Source organism: Aethina tumida, chromosome 4 (assembly GCF_024364675.1).
Source record: "Aethina tumida isolate Nest 87 chromosome 4, icAetTumi1.1, whole genome shotgun sequence".
Lineage (NCBI taxonomy): Eukaryota > Metazoa > Arthropoda > Insecta > Coleoptera > Nitidulidae > Aethina > Aethina tumida.
Window position 1 is genome coordinate 9,500,778 of NC_065438.1, and position 22,342 is coordinate 9,523,119.

At 33.9% G+C, this 22,342-nt stretch overlaps 1 protein-coding gene across 3 annotated transcripts in view; it reads left to right on the forward strand.

The window, feature by feature from the left end:
• LOC109599048 (RNA binding protein fox-1 homolog 1-like) overlaps positions 1–16,788 on the forward strand; it is a 48,289-nt gene extending 31,501 nt beyond the window's left edge. For 2 of the 3 annotated variants that reach the window (XM_049966994.1, XM_020014982.2), the window contains exons 2-9: positions 1,558–1,827; positions 1,882–2,154; positions 3,450–3,503; positions 8,354–8,446; positions 10,027–10,081; positions 10,147–10,388; positions 13,950–14,180; positions 14,925–16,788. In XM_049966994.1, the coding sequence (XP_049822951.1) occupies positions 1,561–1,827; positions 1,882–2,154; positions 3,450–3,503; positions 8,354–8,446; positions 10,027–10,081; positions 10,147–10,388; positions 13,950–14,180; positions 14,925–14,969 (1,260 nt within the window). In that variant the 5' untranslated portion in view covers positions 1,558–1,560 and the 3' untranslated portion in view covers positions 14,970–16,788. The remainder of the gene's footprint in view (positions 1–1,557; positions 1,828–1,881; positions 2,155–3,449; positions 3,504–8,353; positions 8,447–10,026; positions 10,082–10,146; positions 10,389–13,949; positions 14,181–14,924) is intronic. The other variant, XM_049966995.1, reaches the window with a different exon arrangement.
• Positions 16,789–22,342: the final 5,554 nt, after the last annotated feature.

Sequence of the window (22,342 nt, forward strand, 5' to 3'; positions counted from 1 at the left end):
CAAACCATTTTTTTTTAAATAGTAATAAATGTATAATTATCGCCATCAAAAAATGTTTTCTCGCTGTTTTAATAAGCTGTGAGATCACAATACGACGATGTAACTAAACTTGAATTAAGACAAGAATGTCTCCGTTATATACGCAATGCGTAGCATGTACGCAATTTGTTACAGTTACGTTAATTTTAATGCGTTAATTATTCATCTGCTGAAGGAAGGAAAGAAGTAAAGAGGGAGAAAACAGGAGAGTGAGAGAAGCATGCGCTGAAAATTGTCTGAAATTCGCTTCCATTTCGAACCACACCTAGATTCTCTCCCAATTTAGAACATTCGTTTACATTACCGCACTGTGGAGGAGGAGTATTCATCAATTTTTTATTGCCACAATTACATCTTAATGATTGTGTATAATTGTAAAAAGTAATCCCATTTACTTATTTGACAAGTTGTTAATAAGTATTATATTTATGTATGAAGTATTTAGAGTTTTTTTAACTAGTATAAAATATTTGATTCTATTGTGTTGTAAATAATCTAAAAAAGAAATAAAATGAGCGTAAAAAATGAAGGAAAAAGGGCGATTATTGTGATTCGCTTTCCACTGTGCATTTCCCGCTGGAACAACAATGTTCTCCCGACCAGAAATAGCTCGAGGAGGATCACGTGAACGTACATCCGGCGTATAAACTTGGCATCGGGATTAGCATTTCGCCGAGAGATACAAATGGAATAAAACATAAGAGGGGACTCATTGTTATGGCAACCGGATTTCTTTCTATCCTCGTCGTTATGTGTTCGGTTAATTAAATGAAATCATCTCGTTTAGATTTGTTCACACAATTATTGGTTTAACAAGTGAGTGAAATTTCAGCAAAATAAAATCTGCGTCTTCAATTTAATTAATTTTCCTGCGTCTATATTCTATGGATCCGCAATTCACAATCCATAATCGGAAAGACATTTTACGTCGATGATAAATGACCGAGAGGAAAAATCGTTTTCGCACCTTAATTAAGATCCATTGTGTTTCCGCGAGGCTTCGACTAGCTAAATCCCGGGCCTGAAAAGTGGGATGGATGATTGATGGAACGCCAACGGGAGAAATCTCCGGATCGAAACGATTTCCGTTTGTTATCGCCCACCCTTTTATTGTAACCCTTGCGAACGATGTGAAAATTATACTTGTTGTGGTATTCATCGCATTGTAATTAACGGTACAAAACACCAGATTTGTTATGCATCACGAAACAGTTTAATTGGAACATATCGAATCGGTTAAAGTGCGAGCGAACGTCCGATTCGCTGCTGCAATTAATTCGTCGTCGTGAATTCGTGTTTTGATCTATTCCAAATGGATTTGTGCATGTCGCATTAGGGATTGTGGTACAATGTCAGCTTTTCACTTGATGAACGTACGCTTTACTGGAGATTAGACAGCAGATTTGCGGCTCTATTAATGAACGTACCATACTAACATCTCGTTGTAAGCTTGGTTTAAGCATGCCCATCCAGAACTGACACGATTCAAAGATTATAATTTGATTTTTTTGTTTCCAGCACATGGTCCAGACGGGCATGACGACGCCGTTTGGAGCGGCGGCGGCGGCTGCGGCCGCACCTGCCGGATTCCCGGCCGCCGCCCAAAACGGCGACGTGAAGCCGGAAGAGAATAAGCCGCCGGCGGTCCCACTGCTACCTCCTCCAGCGGGGGCGGCCACGGCGGGTGCCGGTCCGCCTGCCTTCGCTCATTCGCCGCCTCCGCCACAACCACCCGCCGCGGGCGAGCCGCCCCAAACAATCGGGACCAGTCCCGCTCTGACACACACAGTGAGTAACTGTTTTTTTCCCTATAAAGCCAAAAACTAATTTTGTTTGTTTCAGAACCCGAACGCGTTCAAAGTGGAGCAGCAACCCTCACAGCAACAAAGTCAGAGCGGTGGCGGTGCTGGCGGCGGTGTCGTGGTGACGCAGCAAGAGCAGGAGAACGGGGCGGTGACAATTCCCCAGCCTCCGTCTTCGGACGCGTCGACCGACGGTACGGCTACGGGGGCGGTCGCCTCGATCGCAGACCCGGTCAAAAATCCACCAAAGAGACTGCACGTCTCCAACATTCCCTTTAGGTTCAGGGACCCGGATCTCCGGGCCATGTTTGGGGTAAGCACGATTTTTAAATACCTCGTTTTAAGTCATCCGAATGAATTCCGACAAATAAAAACGACGAAATTTTCTAATTCAATTTAACGCAAAAAGTTTTAATTGCTTTCTCCGGAAAGTATGGAAACTCGTTATGTACCAGTCGAATATAATTTTAACCGTAAAATAATACCTTTTTCCCTCAATTTACATATAAACAGCGTCGGTAATTTTTTTGACGTGAAAGGAGTTTAGTAGAGACATTTTACGCTTTTAAAAACCGCTCTCTTTGCTTTTATGCACGCTTACATCCAGCGGATTGGATTAAAAGACGAACACGTGTGCCATTTTACGGAAGGTTGAATCAGAATTTGTTTGATATTTCCACGCAACGTTTAGTAAAAGTTCACCTTTCATGAATTTCCACCGTGTTTTATGCGGTTCACCTTTTTTTTTCGATGTCTGAAACTTAATTCAATTCTGTAACTCCAGATTCAATCTCAATTAAGGAGTTGTTTTCTCTGTGCTGTTTAATTGAAAAGAACCGTAGTGTTTCAGGTGAATCTCGTACGTGATTCGAAATCCTTACAAAATCCGCCTGTAAATTATATCGAAACTGGATCCCTGAAGTTTTGTTCAATCAAATCGAGTGTAACACTCGACTTTAGGTCGGATTAGATTACAAGAAATTTCGTTTCGGCTTCAATACAACAACCAAAAGCTTTGATATTATTAAAATCAATCAATTGGACTTTGGGTTAAAGTTTATATGCAAAAGAAAGTTGTTGATTGAAAATATTTATCTGGATCAATTGACTTGAATTGCATCAATTCATTAGGAAAAATTGTTGCGCAAACGCCGACTACAATGGCGCCTTTTTAACTAATAAATCGCTGTAATAAATTCAAGAAATTTTAATTCGGCTGCGTTGCGTCACCACGCGACCTTTGTGAGATGATTCCGATGCGCTCCAAAAATTTCACTTTCCTCTCGGAATTAGTTTTCAGTAGAAATCCATTTTTTAGTTTAACATCGACTGAAATATGTTCGAATTTAAATAATTCGAATGTTGAAAAGGGCACATTCTCGCATGCATCAAATTCCCCATTCGACGCAGGAGAATTTACTTTGATGTCGGAGATTTCAGAAATGGAAACGTACGGAATCTTTTTAGGGTGACGGAATAAAAACATTTTTCCTTCGTTTTTTAACCACATCTCTCTGCTTAATGCAGCGAAAGAATATGTGAAAGGCATTGAGATGTAATCACATTTTAAAGTCGGTTGTGATTTATTTATGAGAACTTTTGTTTCAGCAATTTGGCCCCATTTTAGACGTAGAAATTATTTTTAATGAAAGAGGATCCAAGGTATGTTAACATCTGTATCATCTATATTATTAAATTAAAAAAGTTTTGAGCCAGCTATGTTGCTATTAAACTTCTCAGTTATTGCAGAATAGTTAAATAATTTCTTTTATTTTTTATTTATTTTTACTTAAAAAATACTCGAAATCAGTTCAATTAAGCTCCAAACTGATCACTGTTATTTTTAGTTATTTTTTTTTTTAGTTTTTATCATACTTTCATAAGTACAACAATTGTTGTACTTTTAATTTTTTGGAATTTTGAGTGTTTTTAAGTAAATCAATCTATTTCTTATTTCTTTTTATTTATTTCCTTCTGAACATTTATTTTTGACGAGACAGTGCTATAGTTTAGTTTTACAATATTATTTTTTTTTTGAAAATTAACCTGCTTTGTTTATACCACATGTATATGTATTTAAATTTTTTACATGCATCGTTGCAATAACTCTTTTGAATTCTGTACATGTATTTGTCTTGAATTTTTCCATTCTGAACTAATAATGGCATAACTATTGTTCATAAGTTTGTTGTTTGGCTATATTTGTGGACGTTTAATGTTCATGTTTTTATTTTTCAGACAATTTTTGGTAGCTAACATTTTAATGTAATATGTACTGTTTAATTGATATGTTTGTATAGGGGTTATTTAGTCACTTTAAAGCCTGTAGACTGTGCATTCACTTTAACTAGAATTTACCATAATTGTTCATTACTTTTAAACACCGCTCCGCCCACGCCCTCCATTCCCTAACTTCATTTTATTTACTTAAGTCTGCTCTCCTTGTAACAATAAAGTAGAATACTTGGAGAATAGATCAAAACATTTCTCCCTTTAAACCATCACATGTAAATTGCCTACTAACCACATTTATTAAATAAAAAATAAAACAGAGAATCACCTTTGGCAATTTACATCCGACTAATTGTTCATTTTCTCTTTAGTTTCGATTAATTTCACATGTAAATAAAAAAAAACGTACGTTACTTGCTTGATGTTAAAAAATATTGCTTTTTTATATAATGGAGAGTTCAATGAAACTCTTGGGGTTGAAGTGTATATATCCTAACCTACGGTACACAAAGTTACGGTGTTGAAATGAATTTTGGCTGCTATCAAAACTAAATTTTCATGAATTTTTGTTAGTAGTCATAACTTAATTTTAATACTGACTGAAATATTAAAAAAAATCCGATTTCTATATCCGTTCCTGGTAGTGTGCTTAGATAAATGTGCATGTTTGTTGTTCGATACGTTAATGAATGTTTCTAAACTTTTAACACGGAAGTGAAATATAGGATTTTAGCCGAGAAGTAGTAAGATAGACCTATTATTTCGAGTATCGAATCAAGAATTATTTAAGGTAAGCCGTAACAACTACATCTAACTATTAAAAAATTATGTTGTGGCGTAATTTAACATCTAGATAAAAGTATGTAAAAAGTATCGTTTCACAATTTTTTGCACAAGACGCACCACTTTTAATTACTGTATTATTCTTCGCTCTCTATTTATCTTAACACATCGAACAATGAGCTACACCGTGTTCAATTATTAATAACAAGTCCAAGTTCCTGGATATTGTTTGCGAAGATTTAATAGTGAATGTTTTAATTAAACAAAATTCAAGATGTTTATCTACATCAGACAGGAAGCACACTTGCAAAAAGATTCACCCCAGCTTTTACTGTCGTACGAAACGAAGATTATAAGAGTTGAAAATGTGTCAATTCGTCTGTAGCGTTATTTTTCTTGGATTGCATTCACGTGTAGAGAGTTAATTTGCATGAAAATGAAAGAAATGATGAGAGTGTGATGTTGAGATGTTAAAATGAGAATAAAAGAGAAAAGATATAGAAGAAAAGAGGATATATTGATGGTTGATGGTTGTTGATGGCACAGATAGAGTAAGTTAATGGGCATAGTGCACTACATCTATGGGCTTTTAGTGATCTAACACACCCTGGTTTTATAACGTAATGATACACATTAGATTTGATAGCAGCAAAGCTGAGTAGGCTCTTCACTCACTATTTTTATTGATTATATATTATACAGTGTAATTATTATATGATGCATGACATTTACTATTTTATATACATACAAAAATAATATTAATAAAAAAGTATTTATCTTATACATACAAACTACAAGTATATTGTTTCAAGTGCAATTTGATGACTTTTATAAATATATACTTACTAAACATATGACATAATGATGGCGTAGTGAGATAATTTTTTGTTTTGAATTTTTCATATAATGATTGTGCTGTAGCAGCTATATATATATATATATATATATATATATACATACGTTCGTCTTTGATTTGACATGATCTGTCCGACTTCATATCCATTTACTATTATGCCCTAGGCTGGACACTACTCATTGTTAAATAGATGCCTACTAATATTTATTTATCTTTCTTAGACTCGAACAGAGCCAATCTGTTACTCCTTCATTGAAATTAACAAGCACATTTAGATCGAGAACGATTAATCCTCGTTGAATTCGTCGAGCAAAACTCCAAAATCTTATAGCTACCGTCCGGGTCACATTGACGAAAGTTCTAGTTCGCATATTGTTCGTCGTACACATTCAATCAGAGTCGCAAACGATTGAACTCAAACTGTGCAAGTTAATTGAGTTTGTGTGCGGGGAACAATCTGTTCGTTAAAATTAATAACGGCGCGAGGAAGTTACATGAACTAAAGCCTCTGCCTCTGCCTATGCCTTTGCAGATCGTGTAAAAACGGCGGCAGTGGCGCACGATCGACTCCAACACAAACACACACAAGTCGAGACGACTTCACACTGAGATACAAAACGCCAGTAAAAATCAATTACATTAGTTTTTTACAATTTTTTCAGAGATTTGAGATGTTTGCTTTTGTAGTGTCTGGCCTTACGGAGCATTTTTCTATAGCGTCTCGAGTTTTGTGAGGCGAATCCGAATATTTGATACTGTTTTTTAGATTCCTTTTCTGCCTTGTCGATTTTTCCCGTAATTGTTTGTTTATTCTGTTTTTTTTTGTGTTGGTTGTTTTTTGAACGGTGGCTTTTGGGATATGTGCTCTAGTTTTATTATGTCGCTTTGTTTACCCCCATTACCTCGCGAAAGGCCTTAAAATTAACCGAATGTTCACACACACTTTCTACTACTATTACTATCTCAAAGGTACGATATTGTTTTTGAAACGCAGTTGTCCAATACGGTTTTTCTACTTCTTTGACAAAATAAACACAAACTTCTTTGAGACAAAGAACTATTAAACAAAATTGGAGACCTTGACGATTTTACGACGAAAACGAAGTCGTCGGAATCGTAATATTTTATTTAGTCTTCGAAACAGTTTTAGTAGTTTTTGCGTGGGTGTTAATTTTCTTGTTCAACCATCGTATTTTGAACCGTTTGGCCAACTGTGCACAGAATCTGTAAATAAGTTCATTATCACCGCGACAACAATTAATAACATTCTGTAATTAATTATAATATATTAATTTAGTTAATGATTAATCAAACATCAGTAGAGTAGCATAAATAATCTAAATAGTTTGTTTCTAATCAAACTTTAGTTTCAGGGTTGTTGTTGTTGTTGCTGTTGTTGTTGTTATTATTATTGTTATTGTCGTTAACAGCGTGGAATCTGTTGATTAGTGTGTTTAGGAGGCCGATTTTAGTTAACAAAATGAAAATAGGTGCACAATCTCAGGAGACATTGTTCGAAACGCCATTTTTGGTGCCTTCAATGACGTAAATGTTAAAACTCTTCCAACAAATTATCAGATTTAATCATATCATGGTTAACTCAACACACAAAATTAATATTCGACCACCCACCAAGCTCTTTATTAAATTTTCAGTGGTGTGAAATATTAACACATAAAATTGGTATTTATGTTACAGCAGTATGAAAATTTGCTCATTTCTGGAGTTAAACACTACAATTTAGAGTCGAAAAAGTTTAATTTTAATCTGATAGTTTCAATGGAGTTTTACACATTTTGCCAATTCCGAAATTCCGAAACCAAATTCAGCGAAAATCTTCAAATGCAATAAATTCTTCGAAGCAACAAGTGCGATCCAATCCGAGAGGAATTGTATACGTAGATTTAAGTACCATTTCTAATCCTCACTCGTTTGTGTATTTCCGGTGTATCGCGTGTACAAAACGTACCTGTAGAGCTGAACAGTTTTGTTTCTAAATTAACCCCTAAGTTCAAAGTTGTATTGTATTAATTACTAAACGGTGTCCGATTACCTACTGCTCGTCACTGAATTTATTGAATGTGTTTGAGGGTTTTTGGTGTATTTTTGGATAAGAGAATCGAACGGCATCGGCATTCGGCATAAACAATTGTAGTTGTACATATACGATGTGTTGATATTGAAAAGTTAATTTTGACATTAGTTAGGCGCGCACACCCGCCATTGTTTTTGATACTGTTATTACATACGTTAATGAGTTGAATGCCGCCCGGCAATGATATGATTATTTGTTGTTGTTATTACTATTATTATTATTATTATTATTATTACCATTCAGGCTTAACATGGTTCAGAGTAGTAGAGTCAGTCAGTCGGTCAGTCAAAATCTTTTTGTTTTCAATGTCCATTCGAAAGATACTTCGTGCCCACTTGACACTTGTCTTCTTCCGGTCGCGTCGGCGGAAGAAAGTGTCAAGTGCGGAGCAGAAAGTAAAGAGAAAAGAAAGAAAACGAAAAACTAGTGAGCGAGTGTGGAATGAGGCTTCTAGACAGAGGCATGTCTAATGTCTAACGTCATCATGTCATTGCACGAGTTTGAAGAGCTGTTTATAATGCATGTCTTGTCTGTCTCTGCATGCAGGGGTTCGGTTTTGTAACATTCGCAAATAGTGCTGATGCGGAGCGAGCACGAGACCGACTACACGGCACCGTGGTTGAGGGAAGAAAAATAGAGGTGTGCATGATAACTAGCTCTACGTGTAGCACTGGCCTGTCCCGTCCCTCCCCGGTAAAACAAGGTCAAAACCCCCGTGTGGCTGGCTTGCTGGCTTTAGTGACTAACCGGTAGCACCTCCCTGCTTCACACGTGTTGTTTTGACGTTCTTTTGCCGCACACACAATCTCGACTATATTCAATTGTTCAATTGCTCAATTGCTCAATTGCTCAATTATTCAGTTGTATTCAATCAAGTTGGACTGAGTAACTAAATAAGAATAAAAAAAACAAACACTAAGTCACCTTAGTTACTATGAGCTGTCCGTTTTCTCCAATGTTGTATACGTTGCTCTAGACCGTTTCTCGATCTCTTGCGGTGATGACGCGACAGTTGTAGTTCCGATACCCCTCCCTCCCGCTCACGGGCCGCCGAGGAGGTAAGTGGATAAGGCCAGAGGAGCGACCTCATCGTCCCTCTCACTCGATCTCTCATATTCTGTCTCTCTATCTCGATTCATTCCGGTCGTGTCGGGGGCTTTGACGCCGCTCCAAGCCACATCTACCACACCACCTTATCATCCCCAAAACCCCACCCCGTCCAGAATCTAGCCCTAAGAGTACACCTAGGCCGTAAGACTATTAGATTTTAAGGAGAGAATCGAACGGGGCGCATCCACCATAATCCATTTCCAAATGAATCAAGACATTTTTATGATCTTATTAAATGTGTGTTGCACTTGGCAACAGTTTCGGCATTTTATCACCGGTCACTGCACATTAACTGCACATAAATTATTCAATTTACTCAATTCACGCCTTGTTTTTAAATTTGTTGGATGCGCCGATGGCGATTCTAAAAGTTACACCGTCATCGCACACTTTTATTGTTACGTATGACGGTGTGATTATTTCGTGGCCCACAATATTGAATCTTTAATTCATTTTTTAATTTTTATTTCCTGTCCGCCTGTTAAATATATGTGTTAAATAATTTGTATCGGTTATACAGTTATAATGTTGTGGACCACTTTATTAGTTTAAGCGACATCCATCCTTGACATTTTCTGATGTGTTTGCTTCGCATAAATTGACAATTAATTAAATCTCATCAGACAATGATCAGGCGAAAGAAGTTAAAACGTGTAAACATATTTCATAGCATTGAACCGCCGAATCGACCTCGTGCCGGAGCAAAATTTAATTTTACCAAGTTGTTGTCGTTTCTATATCAAGTCGAATTTCGATCAAATGCCAAAACGCGTGCCAACTGGCGACTGTTCAAAGCGCAGTTGTATTTTGACATTATTCACTTTCTATTTCTGATAAACAAATCGGTCCCGCAATCGTATGAAATATGTCCGGCAATTTCAATTACCAAAAACTGTTACAGACGTTAATTTAAGAAACACACAGTAAGGGTCGCTTTTAATTGATTTCCTCTCTTTATTATTTAATCAAGTTGTCCAAGTGTGCGATCCTTACGCTGTCTAATGTAAGCACCCGTTTTTCTTAAAATGTTTCGAGTAAACTAGGCCAAAAAGGGGTGGTTGCATTAGACCTGCACAAGAATAGTACTCATTTCCCGTTTGTTTTGGCAGGTTAACAATGCTACAGCCAGAGTACAAACTAAAAAGCCGGCAGCGCTTCCAGCAGGTGAATATTATTGACTTTGTTACCGTCGACTTTATAATTTATGTGATTGCAATGTTTTGATCCAGTGCCAGTCCTGCAATGGACGGACGCGACGATAAGGGCGGGCGTGGCGGCACTGCAACGGGGCCGAGCTCGCACGGCGTATCCGGCGACGGCGGCGGCGGCAGCTTTCGCCCGACATCCGACACCGTTGGCGGGTGCCCTCCAGGGCTACACTCCGGTGCTGAACACGTTGCCGGTGGACGGCAGCCTCTACTACGACCCCTTCCTGGCTGCACATGCTGCCGATCCAAACTACAGACTGCAGGTAAACAGACCCTCCATAAATATCTTGTCAATTCATCTCCTTATTTTCTTAATAATAATAATAAACATAACAATTAACATTGTATTAGGGAGACCGGAAATAATGTCCTTTCCACACATTGTCAGCTTATTGTGTATCTGGAAGGTGCGCTAAACTCATTTTAAGGTTACTGTGACTTGTTCACTTCTAAATAATACAAAAAAGCCCAACCAAATACCAAAAGAGCATATCCGGCATTTTATGCTTTTTAATGAAGTCCTCTATGATAATCGAAAACCGAGTGTACATCCCAAGAAGGTGCTCTGTATGTATGGTGGTGTGTATGGAGTTCACTGAGCTGACACCTGGACAAACTGTTAATGCAGACCTTAATTGTGAACAATTCTATCGAGTGAACCAATCTTTAGTGGAAAAGTAACTGGCGATGGTCAACAGAAGATGCGTCATTCTAAAACACAACAATGCAAGACAAATACTGGAAAAAATTAATGATTTGGGGTGGGAAGTACTGGTTCACCCACCATACTCACCCGATATTACATCCTCCGGATTTCTATTTATTATTATTTATTTGGACGATGAAGACCCACTGATCAGAAGTCAGAAAATTTGCACACTAGCAAAAAGTTGTTAGTATTATTCATTAAAAATAAAGACTTACTAAAAATTTACTCTTTTGAATTTAATGTGGGAAAGCGACATTACTTTTCAGTCGACCTAATACGTTCGATCCGATGCAAATTAGACGGTTAAATATGATTTATTAGAGCTTTATATGAAACGTAATATCCGAAACCTTTCAATGTTATTACTGTCTAATATGAAATCAATTATCGATCACTGAATATGTGTGTGGTAAATTTATAATCATAACATTACGTCTAAAATCCATGTTGTTTAATTGTACTAACGATAAAGCACGTAAAATGTATTAGGTTTGGACGAGATTAAATAATAATCATAAAAGTTTATGTACAGAATTAAAAATAACACCAGCAACCAACTACCCTTTGTTTACGCCGACATCACAAACGAAAGGAACGAAATCTTTTTGATCTATGAATAGAAAGGAGAAAACAAAACACACATGTTCTCTTTGCCACACATAAATAAAACCATTTGCATTGGGTCGCTCTTAGGTTAGGTTAAGAACATCGATTAATCTGCGTGTATAAATAAGCTGGGGATATTTTAGACCGTGGCCGTTCGCCCTGTGCCTTGTGGGTGCTCTCCGCTGCGAGAGATGAATATGCAACGCCATTGTTCCTTTATTTCCTTCTGAGTCACAATGTTGTGCAATAAACAAGACTGCTGGAATTATTTTTATAATAGGAAAATTCGATGGTCGTCTTCAATTATCACTCCTAATCGATAAAAATAAAAACTAAATTATTGTTTAGTTTCAATTCCAAGCAGTCAGTTTTAATTGGAGAGTGGTGGATATATTTAAAAATTAGCACAGCAAATTGTAAATGGATCGCGATCACGATCCATTAGATGGAACGTAAATGGAGTGACAAGTGCTTTCTGCCGTATTGATTTTAATATGTAGTTTATTTATATTATAACTCGATTTCTATTAATATCTCATAACCCATTTGACCGAATATCGAAATTTCAATCCCGGTCTGAGATATCTTCTGCAGGAGAATATTTAGCACAAAATTTAATAAGCTGCAACTGTGATTAACGACTGTAATTTTTATCAACTAACTGTTGCACCAACTGGATGTTGATGTACATATTAATAACATTAATTCTATTAGGACCTCGAATAAATTCTCACTATTTCTTCAAAATGTAGCAATACTTCATGCATAGAATTTCAAAAGTAACGCACCTGCAAGAAAGTACTACCTTAAATTTCAGTGTAAGCACTTTAGTGTAAACAAATTAATATTTTATTGGTTTTTTTTGCCAAATAAAGTGTATTTGAGAGGTAATTGTATTGCACTATTTTATTCAAGAGAAATCTGCAGCTGAAGCACTCATAATTCTTACGGTGACAATGCTCTGTCAGATACGACATGAAGGAGACAGGTTTCAACACAAAAATAATGATTTTGAACATTCTGGTGTACCAAAAAATGTTTGAAGAGGAATTACTTGATGACCTACGTCAGACACTAATAGAACTAGAAAAATAGGTGAAGTAGATGGTGAACAGTTACAGTTAGTATTAGGAATGATCCAGAAGTTGCATGTTGCAAATCGATGGGAACGCTTCAATGGAAAACTCTACCCCACCAGCTGGATTTGCCTAACATAACCCATTCCTATTTTGACCTATTCCATTCGATGGCACACGGCCTGAGCTGAGCAGCTCTTCCATTTTTACGAAGGTACTAAAGAATGGATCGATTCTAGGATAACTTCAAAAGACGATGAATTTACATGTTGCCACTTTGAGTGAAATACTTAACTTCCTCTATATTTTGTTTAAAAACAGCGAGAACTTATTCAAGGTCCTAATATTATTTATAACAACCCCGCATTTCAGTGTTCACTATTTAATTCAATTATTGCTTGAATAACACTGGAGAAACTTTTTTCGAACGCCTATATGTTTGAACATAATATAAAAAAACCTTGTAAAGGCAAAAAGTTTCTCTATGTATGTAATTGTAATAGTTGACATTCTTTGTCATTATCTCCCCTTTAAATATTGCATGTCAATCGTTCATCTGTAGTCTTAATTCACGAAAATCGATTGCCTTTAATAATTTATGTGTCGAACCAGAATTTTCCAATAATACCATACATACACACATTCCGTCCAGTTACATATTGTTTTATTTTGTGTGTAATATTTCATCCCACCCTCAACCTATAAATATTTTATATGAGTTAATAGTAAAAAAATTGTTGTGTATATAATAGTAAATTCTGTAATAATATTGAAAAATTCAAACAAAACAGACACTATTTGTAAAATTATCATTATTTACATGTTTCATAATTCCACAAACGTTTATTATGCAATGATTTCAGTTGATTTACAAATTAACCATTTGGAAATTGTGTTAGAGTAGGTGGCGCAGGTTGATGCAAGAGGGTAGAGTTATTTATTATTAATTAATTCCCAAAGCGCACGAATTTAGTGTTGGCGTCCCTTGGAACAAAGACATGTGTACATAGTATAATTTTGATGTTGTTCATTTTTGTTTTATTTTTTAATTTAGCTCAATTAATCAAATTATTCAGAATTTTGTTATATGCCAAAATATTCAATGAAAAACTTGCTTTTTAATAATTTTATGTATAAGTAAGTAAAGAATTTTATATATTTTAATTGATTCTTTTTCCTATTTAGAAGCAAATCAGTTAAAGAATATTAGATAATAACGAAATCATTCTAATGTGAGCTTAACCGTCGTGCATAAACCAAACTGAATATTAACTTTTCCGAAGGATTAACATCCAAATGCGATTATAGTAAGATAAGTTTTGGATTTTGATCGTGACGAATAAGAAAATGTAAAATGTGTTAGTATTAGTACAGCCCAATCGCTTTAAATGTGCATGGCCTGGCATGGCTCGTGTTTGTTCTTCATGTTCTAGGCGGCAGCCGCAGCAGCCACGCCACTACTAAAAACCCCTCTGTCGACTGCCCAACAGGCGAGCTACGCGGCCGCGGCGACGTACACGGCGGTCGCGGCGCGATACGGGGCCGCCGCCGCCGCCGCCACTCAGCCAGTGGCCGGCTATGCGGCGGTCGCGGCCGCCGGATACGGACGCGACTACACGGATCCCTATCTGGGACACGGGATTGGACCGATGGCCGGTTACGGGGTAAGGAACTCTTATTTTTTCATTTTAACTCATCCTTAGAAGCCCATAATTAAAGTTTACTCACGCCTCCGGCGTTTGCTATCTCCGTGGATTTATTGACGACTCGTCTTAAATTTAATTACCCCACCAGATTAACATAACTCCGTACTAAACTGAGAGCGACGTATTTCAAACTTTAATGGGATAACCCGAAGCTGAGAGACGCTCCGTAGACTTCGGTAATTCGATACGCGTTTCGAAGTGGGTTTTTGTTCGTGACGAACTTTCCACTAATCTTATCGAAGTTTACCTCTGTCATACTCGTATCGAGTTTAAGTGAACAAATTTTACACACTCACTGGCTTAAAGTTAAGTAGCTTAAAAATGATGAACGGCTGTGAAGTACGTACAAACAGTGCAAAGATAAATGATGCGAGGTGAAAGCGAGTCAACAGTCGGAGTATGCAAATTCCGTATATAAATTAAATAACAGTAAACAGTGTGGCTCTTATCACGGCCTCCGCGTTTACTCTCTGTACCTTTAACGGTCGACCCGCACATCGCGACACGAATGTAATCTCTCATAATCGCACCCAACTTACAATTTATGCGACACCACTGTTTGGTTTCTTTTGGAGCATCCAGTTAAATTAAATGTCATTCTCCAGGAGGGATAACTTGGGAGTTAAACGGGGCTGCGGTTTCTAAGGATGATAATCTGCCTTCATTTCAAATATATTAATTGTGTGTTGTTTTCTTTTGCAGGCCGCAGTGTATCGTAGTGGTTACAACCGGTTCACGCCCTACTGAACATATCGCGCAGCTCCGTAAGGCCTACAAATAATACTCAACTATTGTTATTTGTCTTGTGTACGTAGCACAATACAGCACAAAAGTATAAAACAAAAACCATAATAACTTAAACATTTAATTAATCGATTAAAATTTAAAACAGGAGCCAAAGAGCTGTTAACTCACTAACATAAGCCCTTGTGATAGCCCATCTCTCTAACCCAGCTCTCTTACAATGTTAAGAACAAAAACAAGTTAGCTAGTTAAGTCTTACAATTAGTTCCGTAAGTCTTGAGCGGTTTCCATTCACTTATACGAGGGAAACTTAGCGACGCAACGCAACGCAACTATTTCGTTCCATCGACAATAACACGTCACTGTTTTGGGAGTTTTCTTGGTTGCGTTGCGTCTCGCACACGCGACATCCCGGGAACAAAATCGTGATTTTTAACGTGATGCGAGAATGTGCTTATTATTTGTTTTTTGGGGTTTGTTCCCGGGTTCGTTGCGACGAATCGTTGGACCATTCGATTACTTAACTACTACGGTACGCATAAAAATTTGTGAGATAGTCGGTAGGTTTTACAAACAAACTAGTGTTACGTACTCTCATTTTTTCTCCCCGTTAAATATTAGTTGTGTTGTCGTGACCGTCTCTGAATTATTCTTTTTGTTACTTCAAGTCGGTTCGTTCGTTGTATTGCTTCATTTACTTTGTATATAAATTTCAACTTCAGGTTATGATTAAAACAGTTTGCTGAAATACGGTTTGTAAATAAATATACGTGTAAAAATAATGCACACATTAACTTCAAACATCACATTTATTGATTATTATGAACAGTAGTAGAATACTTAAGAGACTCGGTGACGAAAAAAAATGAACAAGTAAACTAGCTCGTAATGTCTTAGTTATTAAGGTTAACAATTATTTGACTGGTAGGAATTATATTGTTATACGTATTACATACGTTTATGTATAAATAATCTCTTAGTTTAGGTCCGATAATTATTTATATGTTTAATAAGTTTTTTTTTTTCATTTTCGTTATGTATAAGTGCAATGGAAACAAACAGTACTTTTTCTCTCTATTGTGATTGGCAATTTACGGTGGACTCTCTATTTAACATTCGTTATTTTACTGGAAAACAATCAGTAAAGAATCGAATTAATTTACTTGGCTTGTCTGTTGTAAGTTTACCGTATACACACAAAAATACCGTTAGATTTATAACCAAGCCAAAAACTACTCTCATGGACTACGTGAATCTCGGTGACAATTAGATATAATTTTGCTTTGCGGATCGGAAATAGATAGAACATGATACTGTTTCATTTTTCCTCGTGTTTAATTTTTCATTTAGCGTATATTTTGATACTCTTGTTTTTTAGGCGGATTATTGTAAACCGCATACATATCGACGATATTTCTCTATTTAGCTCTCTAGATATGTACAGTTCAATCAAATCGATTTTTTTTTTAATATTTGTGTAATATTAGGATATATTTTCATTCTTTATTTGAACTATAATCTTCACCTAAGTTTTTGTAAATTACCCCAGTGAATACATTTTTATTTTATCAGCGCACATGATTTTCTTGACACGTTGATCAATATTAATAAACAGATGAAAATATATCCTGTAATTTAAAGCCAATATGTCTAGTCTATGTAAATATCTCGACGTACAAACAACTCATTCTCTTATGGAATAATTTTTAGACATTCTGTTAACTTGGTATCATCCCATTTTTTTATATCAATCTAGACTCATTGATACCATGGTTATAAAAAGAATCATATAAAGGCACAAATACATGCTGTACATTTTTAATTCTCGTTTAGATTTAACAGTCCAATTTTACTAACAATTTTCCTTTAAAACCAACAATGGATATTAATTACATCATAATTATGTGTAAAAAGAATCATATGAAGGCACAAATACATACTCTACATTTTTAGTTTTCGTTTAGATTTAACAGTCTGATTTTACTAACAACTTTCCTTTTAAACAAATGATGTGTACGTGAAGTATAATAAAAAGAAGAATGATTATGAAAAGTGTGTTTTAATTCATTGTATTCCTTTAAAAATATTGATAATCTTGCTGAAAATTAAATAATAATCATAACATATTATTTATATTTACTAATAAGAAAACAACAACTAGAAAATATTTTTTTTTACTTTCACATATATATTCTTAATAGGAGAAAATGCAAAATCCATATAACCAAATACTACATTGCTTTTAACGTGAGAAAATTCAAATTCTTTTGTGACTGAATCATAATATAGCATGTGTGGCAACAATGTATTAAAAATCTCGTGTTAATTTGAATTCGCGCGCGCGCGCACGCGCACCAGTGATTTGTTTAAATTGGTAAATTATATTGGAAACGCACATTTTCTATTGTCGCGCCATCTAGTAAAACTGTGAGGCACACCCATTAAAATTGTTGACAATGAATAGTCGAAAACAGAACTCTGTAAAAAAGAGTGCTTAGTTAAAAAATTGACCAACAGATGTCACTAATGTAAAAATTGTCATTTTAATATTTCTTTTACTTTGTGTCGAATCTAAATTTAAAATTCACCAAAGCTAAAAATATCTGTTTTATTGTAGGTGGATCGATTGTTAAATATAAATCTGATAGTTTAAATATAACCTAACCGTTCGGAGCGTCTATTTCCACGCGCGCGACTCTCAGCTCCAATTAAATTTTGAACGCAAACTTATTTAAGAATTTTCTTATTGTCATCGTTAATTTAAATAATATAATTACTAATTAGTTTTACGACTAAAAACTGTTGTGGATTTTATATATGTGGTTTATAGATAAATGTGGTTTTTATGTAAGGTACAATGTTAACATGTAAATCAATAAAATACATCTAATACACAAACATCTAATTATTCCAATAATAAGTACTGTGGCTGTTTACTCAGACTATTCGAACAATCGTAATGTAATGTATTAAATATTCCCATAATTTACATATTGTATTAATGTTTGTAAACCTTGAATCGTAACAAAAATAGAAAATCACGTCACATTTGAACTACATTAGTCGAAATCTTTTTTCATGAGTATAATTTGCAGGAACCCAATTAGTAATGTCCTAAAAATAACCGGTGTGACTGATCGTCAAAAAAAGTAAACACACACACGCAATTCGAATTTGTTCGCATTGGGACCAATAATTGTCTGTTGTAATGTTTATATTTTGATCGTAATACTGCTGCCGTTCTTAAGTGTGTTTTAATAATAAAACGGACTCGTCTATTTGTGTGTTTGTGTTATCCCGCATTTTTTGTAAACTTCAGCGCGCCTACCGAACCGGGAAACCGACTCGGTAACATGTGGATCTATTTGTGATTCGGAATGAGAAAAAACCGATTTATTTATAATAAAGATTTTCTATTTTCGGACACAAAACCTTGGTTGTCGATTACATTCCATTGCGTTGTTGCCGCTGTGCTAAAAAACCTTTAAACATTAAGAGAACACATTTTAAATAAAATAAAGGGATAACGTCTTAAGGATATTTATTTATTTTTATATGTTTCTATTTATCAGCAAATTAATAGGTTAATATATACATATTTCGTTCCAATAAAAAAACAATTAAATTTTATTGACGTGATTAAAAAGTTAAGTCTTCTTGTTCATATATGTTTTGTGGCATTCACACTTCGTGAAACTAATCTTAAATCTATTTAAGAACATCCTGTTATTTTTTAAATGAACGTGCGGAAGTTAGGAGGATGCGGTATTTTAAAGTGGTTTTTTTAACTTAAATCCTCTATCACACTGATAAAGTAATTTATTTTTAAACGGTACTTTATCAAAAACTACATTATTACGATTACATGTCATTGTGATTTTTAATTGATGCTTTTTACATGGATTCTTTCTGCTATTTTAGAGTAGCATATTAACTAAAATTCTAATTATTTTCGTTGAGTTTCTATTTTCGTTGTTTGTTTGTGTTGGTTTTAAAAGTGAATCGGCAGATGATTATTTTTAAATCTTCGGTTTTTACTATTCGTCTGCAAACTTGTCCTATATTTAATTCAAAAGTTAAATTTAGAAGCTCATTTGTTTGCTATAAATCATTCAAGATGTAAATTCTGCATTATACTAAAACATTTTAACTGTAATTTAAAGAAGTCACAGCAGTTCATTTAATTTATTTAATTAATGTAAAATGTGGATTAACAAATAAATATTAAAGTAGTACAACTTATTTTTATATTATTAGCTCTATATATATATATATATATATATATATATATATATATATATATATATATATTTAATCAAATCCATTTTTTTAAATATTTGTATAATATTAGGATATATTTTCATTATTTATTTAAACTATAATTTTTCACTCACGTTTCTGTAAATTAACAGTGAATATATTTTTTATTTTATCGCCCCCTTTAGATTCATTATTTTTTTAAATGTTGATCAATATTAATAAATAAATAAATATAAATATCTTGACGTACAATTCATTTTCTTATGGAATAATTCTTAAACATTCTGTTAACTTGGTATCATCCCATTTTTTTATATCAATCTAAACTCATTGATACTATGGTTATACAAAGAATCATATAAAGGCATAAATACACGTTGTACATTTTTAATTCTCTTTTAGATTTAACAGTCCGATTTTACTGACAACTTTCCTTTAAAACAAACAATGGATATTACATCATAATTATGTGTAAAAAGAATTATATGAAGGCACAAATACATACTCTACATTTTTAGTTTTCGTTTAGATTTAACAGTCTGATTTCACTAACAACTTTCGGTTTAAACAAATGATGATACATGAAGTATAATAAAGAGAAGAATGATTATGAATTGAAAATTAAATAACAATCATAAACTATTATTTATATTTACTAATAAGAAAACAACAAATAGAACAGCAATTCATTTAATTTAAATAATCAATGTAAAATGTGGATTAACAAATAAATATTAAAGCAATTAATTTTATGTAACTTATTTTATATTATCAATTCGATTATAATAAAATGAAAATATAATGAAACTCTTGAGATATTATTCGTTGTTTATGAATTTATTGATTAGATAGATATGTATGTATGAAGTTGTATGTAATTTTTATATTTAGAAAATCTATTCAGCTTTAGCCTAAAAATCAATTGACACATCACTAGAGTTTATCTATTATTATTTGTGGAAAAAGGTGAGGAATATTTATTTACTTGTTACAAATGTTACTTAATGTTTCCCCTAATCTGTTGCAAATCTAATTTGTTGCAAGATCGGTCCATTAATTCCATTAATCATTATGTTCACAGGTTTTTGTTTTTTTTTAATAAATAACCAAGTTGATCTAGAAAAAAATATAGAATATTTAATATTTAATATTTAATATTTAATATTTAATATTTAATATTTAATATTTAATATTTAATATTAATAAAAAATAGATAATAATTGGAATGTGTCAACAGGAATTTGTAGCCACTGATCCTACATGGTGTGTAGAAATTCTTGTTTGCATTTGATGTTTTTTTTTTTCATCCGACGGTCTAATACTTCCCAAAGGAGCTCAGTGGGATTTAGATCGTGGAATTGAGGCGGTCATTCAAGCACAATTGAAACCATTCTTTAATGGGACCTGAAAATTAGGTTTTTAATTTTTATAATTATTGGATTCAGAGTTAATACTTTCCGGAATTTCTATAATAAAAATAGTTTTTATAAAAGTATTGCATTATTATATTAAAAATTTCAATTAAATAATTGAAGATTATTTTCTTCCTTCATTTTAGAACGTGGTTTTCAAAAGAAGTTCATCATTTTCACAAATTTCACCTGCTCAAACATCATTTGTGTCCCGAAACTATTCTGCAAAAAAACCAGCAGGAAAAACCAATCAATTCCGTTTGTGAAGATGAAACAAAAGGAGAAAAACATAAATTTAAAATCATCTCAAAGTAATGATGAAACTAAGAGTTTTGTAGAATATTTAACAGGCGCCACGCGAGAGTATTATATAAAAAATCTACCAAAATAAAAAAATGGATCTTTGGAATCATCTTCTATTCGATGCAACAAAGGAACAAAACAAATCACAAGAAAATTAACTTTTGTTTCCCTCTTCAGAACAATTAACACACTATAAGCGGGTCGGGTAAATATACCCGTCTCGAGAACTGTAGATTGTTAGCGGGTCGGGTAATTTTTGCCTTTTTGACTTTCAAAGCGGGGTGAGATAATTTTACTCTATTGCTATACATACGGAAGTGAAAGAATTATCTCTTATTTTTTGTTATCAATCAACAAATTAGTTTGGACTATTTTGCTACCCGCCTATAGTGTGGATAGCGGGGGAAAAGTTAATAGATATTGATTGGCTTATACTGCCTATTTACATTAAAAACTTGATACATTTGAGTATGTACTGTTACTTACTATATGGGAAAAGATTTTAGAGAGAATAGACGCTTCAAATAAGACTCTTCAACTAAAAGACGAATCCTTAAATACAGCAGTTTTAATATATGATTCATTGATAGATTTCATACAAACTGTTAGAGTTGATTTTGACAATTTAGAAAAATACATATACTAATGATAAAAGATTGGAGAAAATAAGAAAACTAACATATTTCATGATGAAATAAGATTCAGTGGCAAAGAACATTTTAAAATTAATATTTTTTTTTTGTTGTGATATTTTTATTAACAACAGACCTGAGGGATATAAAACAATTTTTCAGCATAATGATGTTAGTGACTCTTTAATAGAGGAATTAAAATGTTATGAACAATATTTAAACCTAGCAGAAATGAAAAATGAAGTATTACAATTACAGTATTACAAAGGACGTTTATAAGCAAAGAAATATTATTTTGCCTGAATGCATGTGGTCATTTATTCAGGAAAATAATATTATTGCAACATTCTCTAATTTAAACATAATTCTGTGAATTTATTTATCCCTTCCAATCAGCAAGTGGTAAAAGATGGTCAGAATAAAAATACAAAAGGTTTACATTAGACCAACAAAAATTAAATAGTTTATCATTGCTTTATATAGAAAAAGAGTTATTAAATAACTAATTGACAAGTTTGCAGAATTAAAAGTGAGAAAAAAGGCAATATAACTAATCAATCTGGGTATATTTGTTTCAGTATTATTGTTTGTTTTAATAAATTATGTTTATGTTTGTTTTAATAAATTATGTTACGTTTGTTTTAATGAATTAGGTTTATTTAATTTTTGTACATTTTTTCTTGTAATCTTATAATTAAATAGAACTACATACTATATGTTTTAAAATCAAATTACCAAACGCAAAGTATGTATCATTTGAATTAAGGGT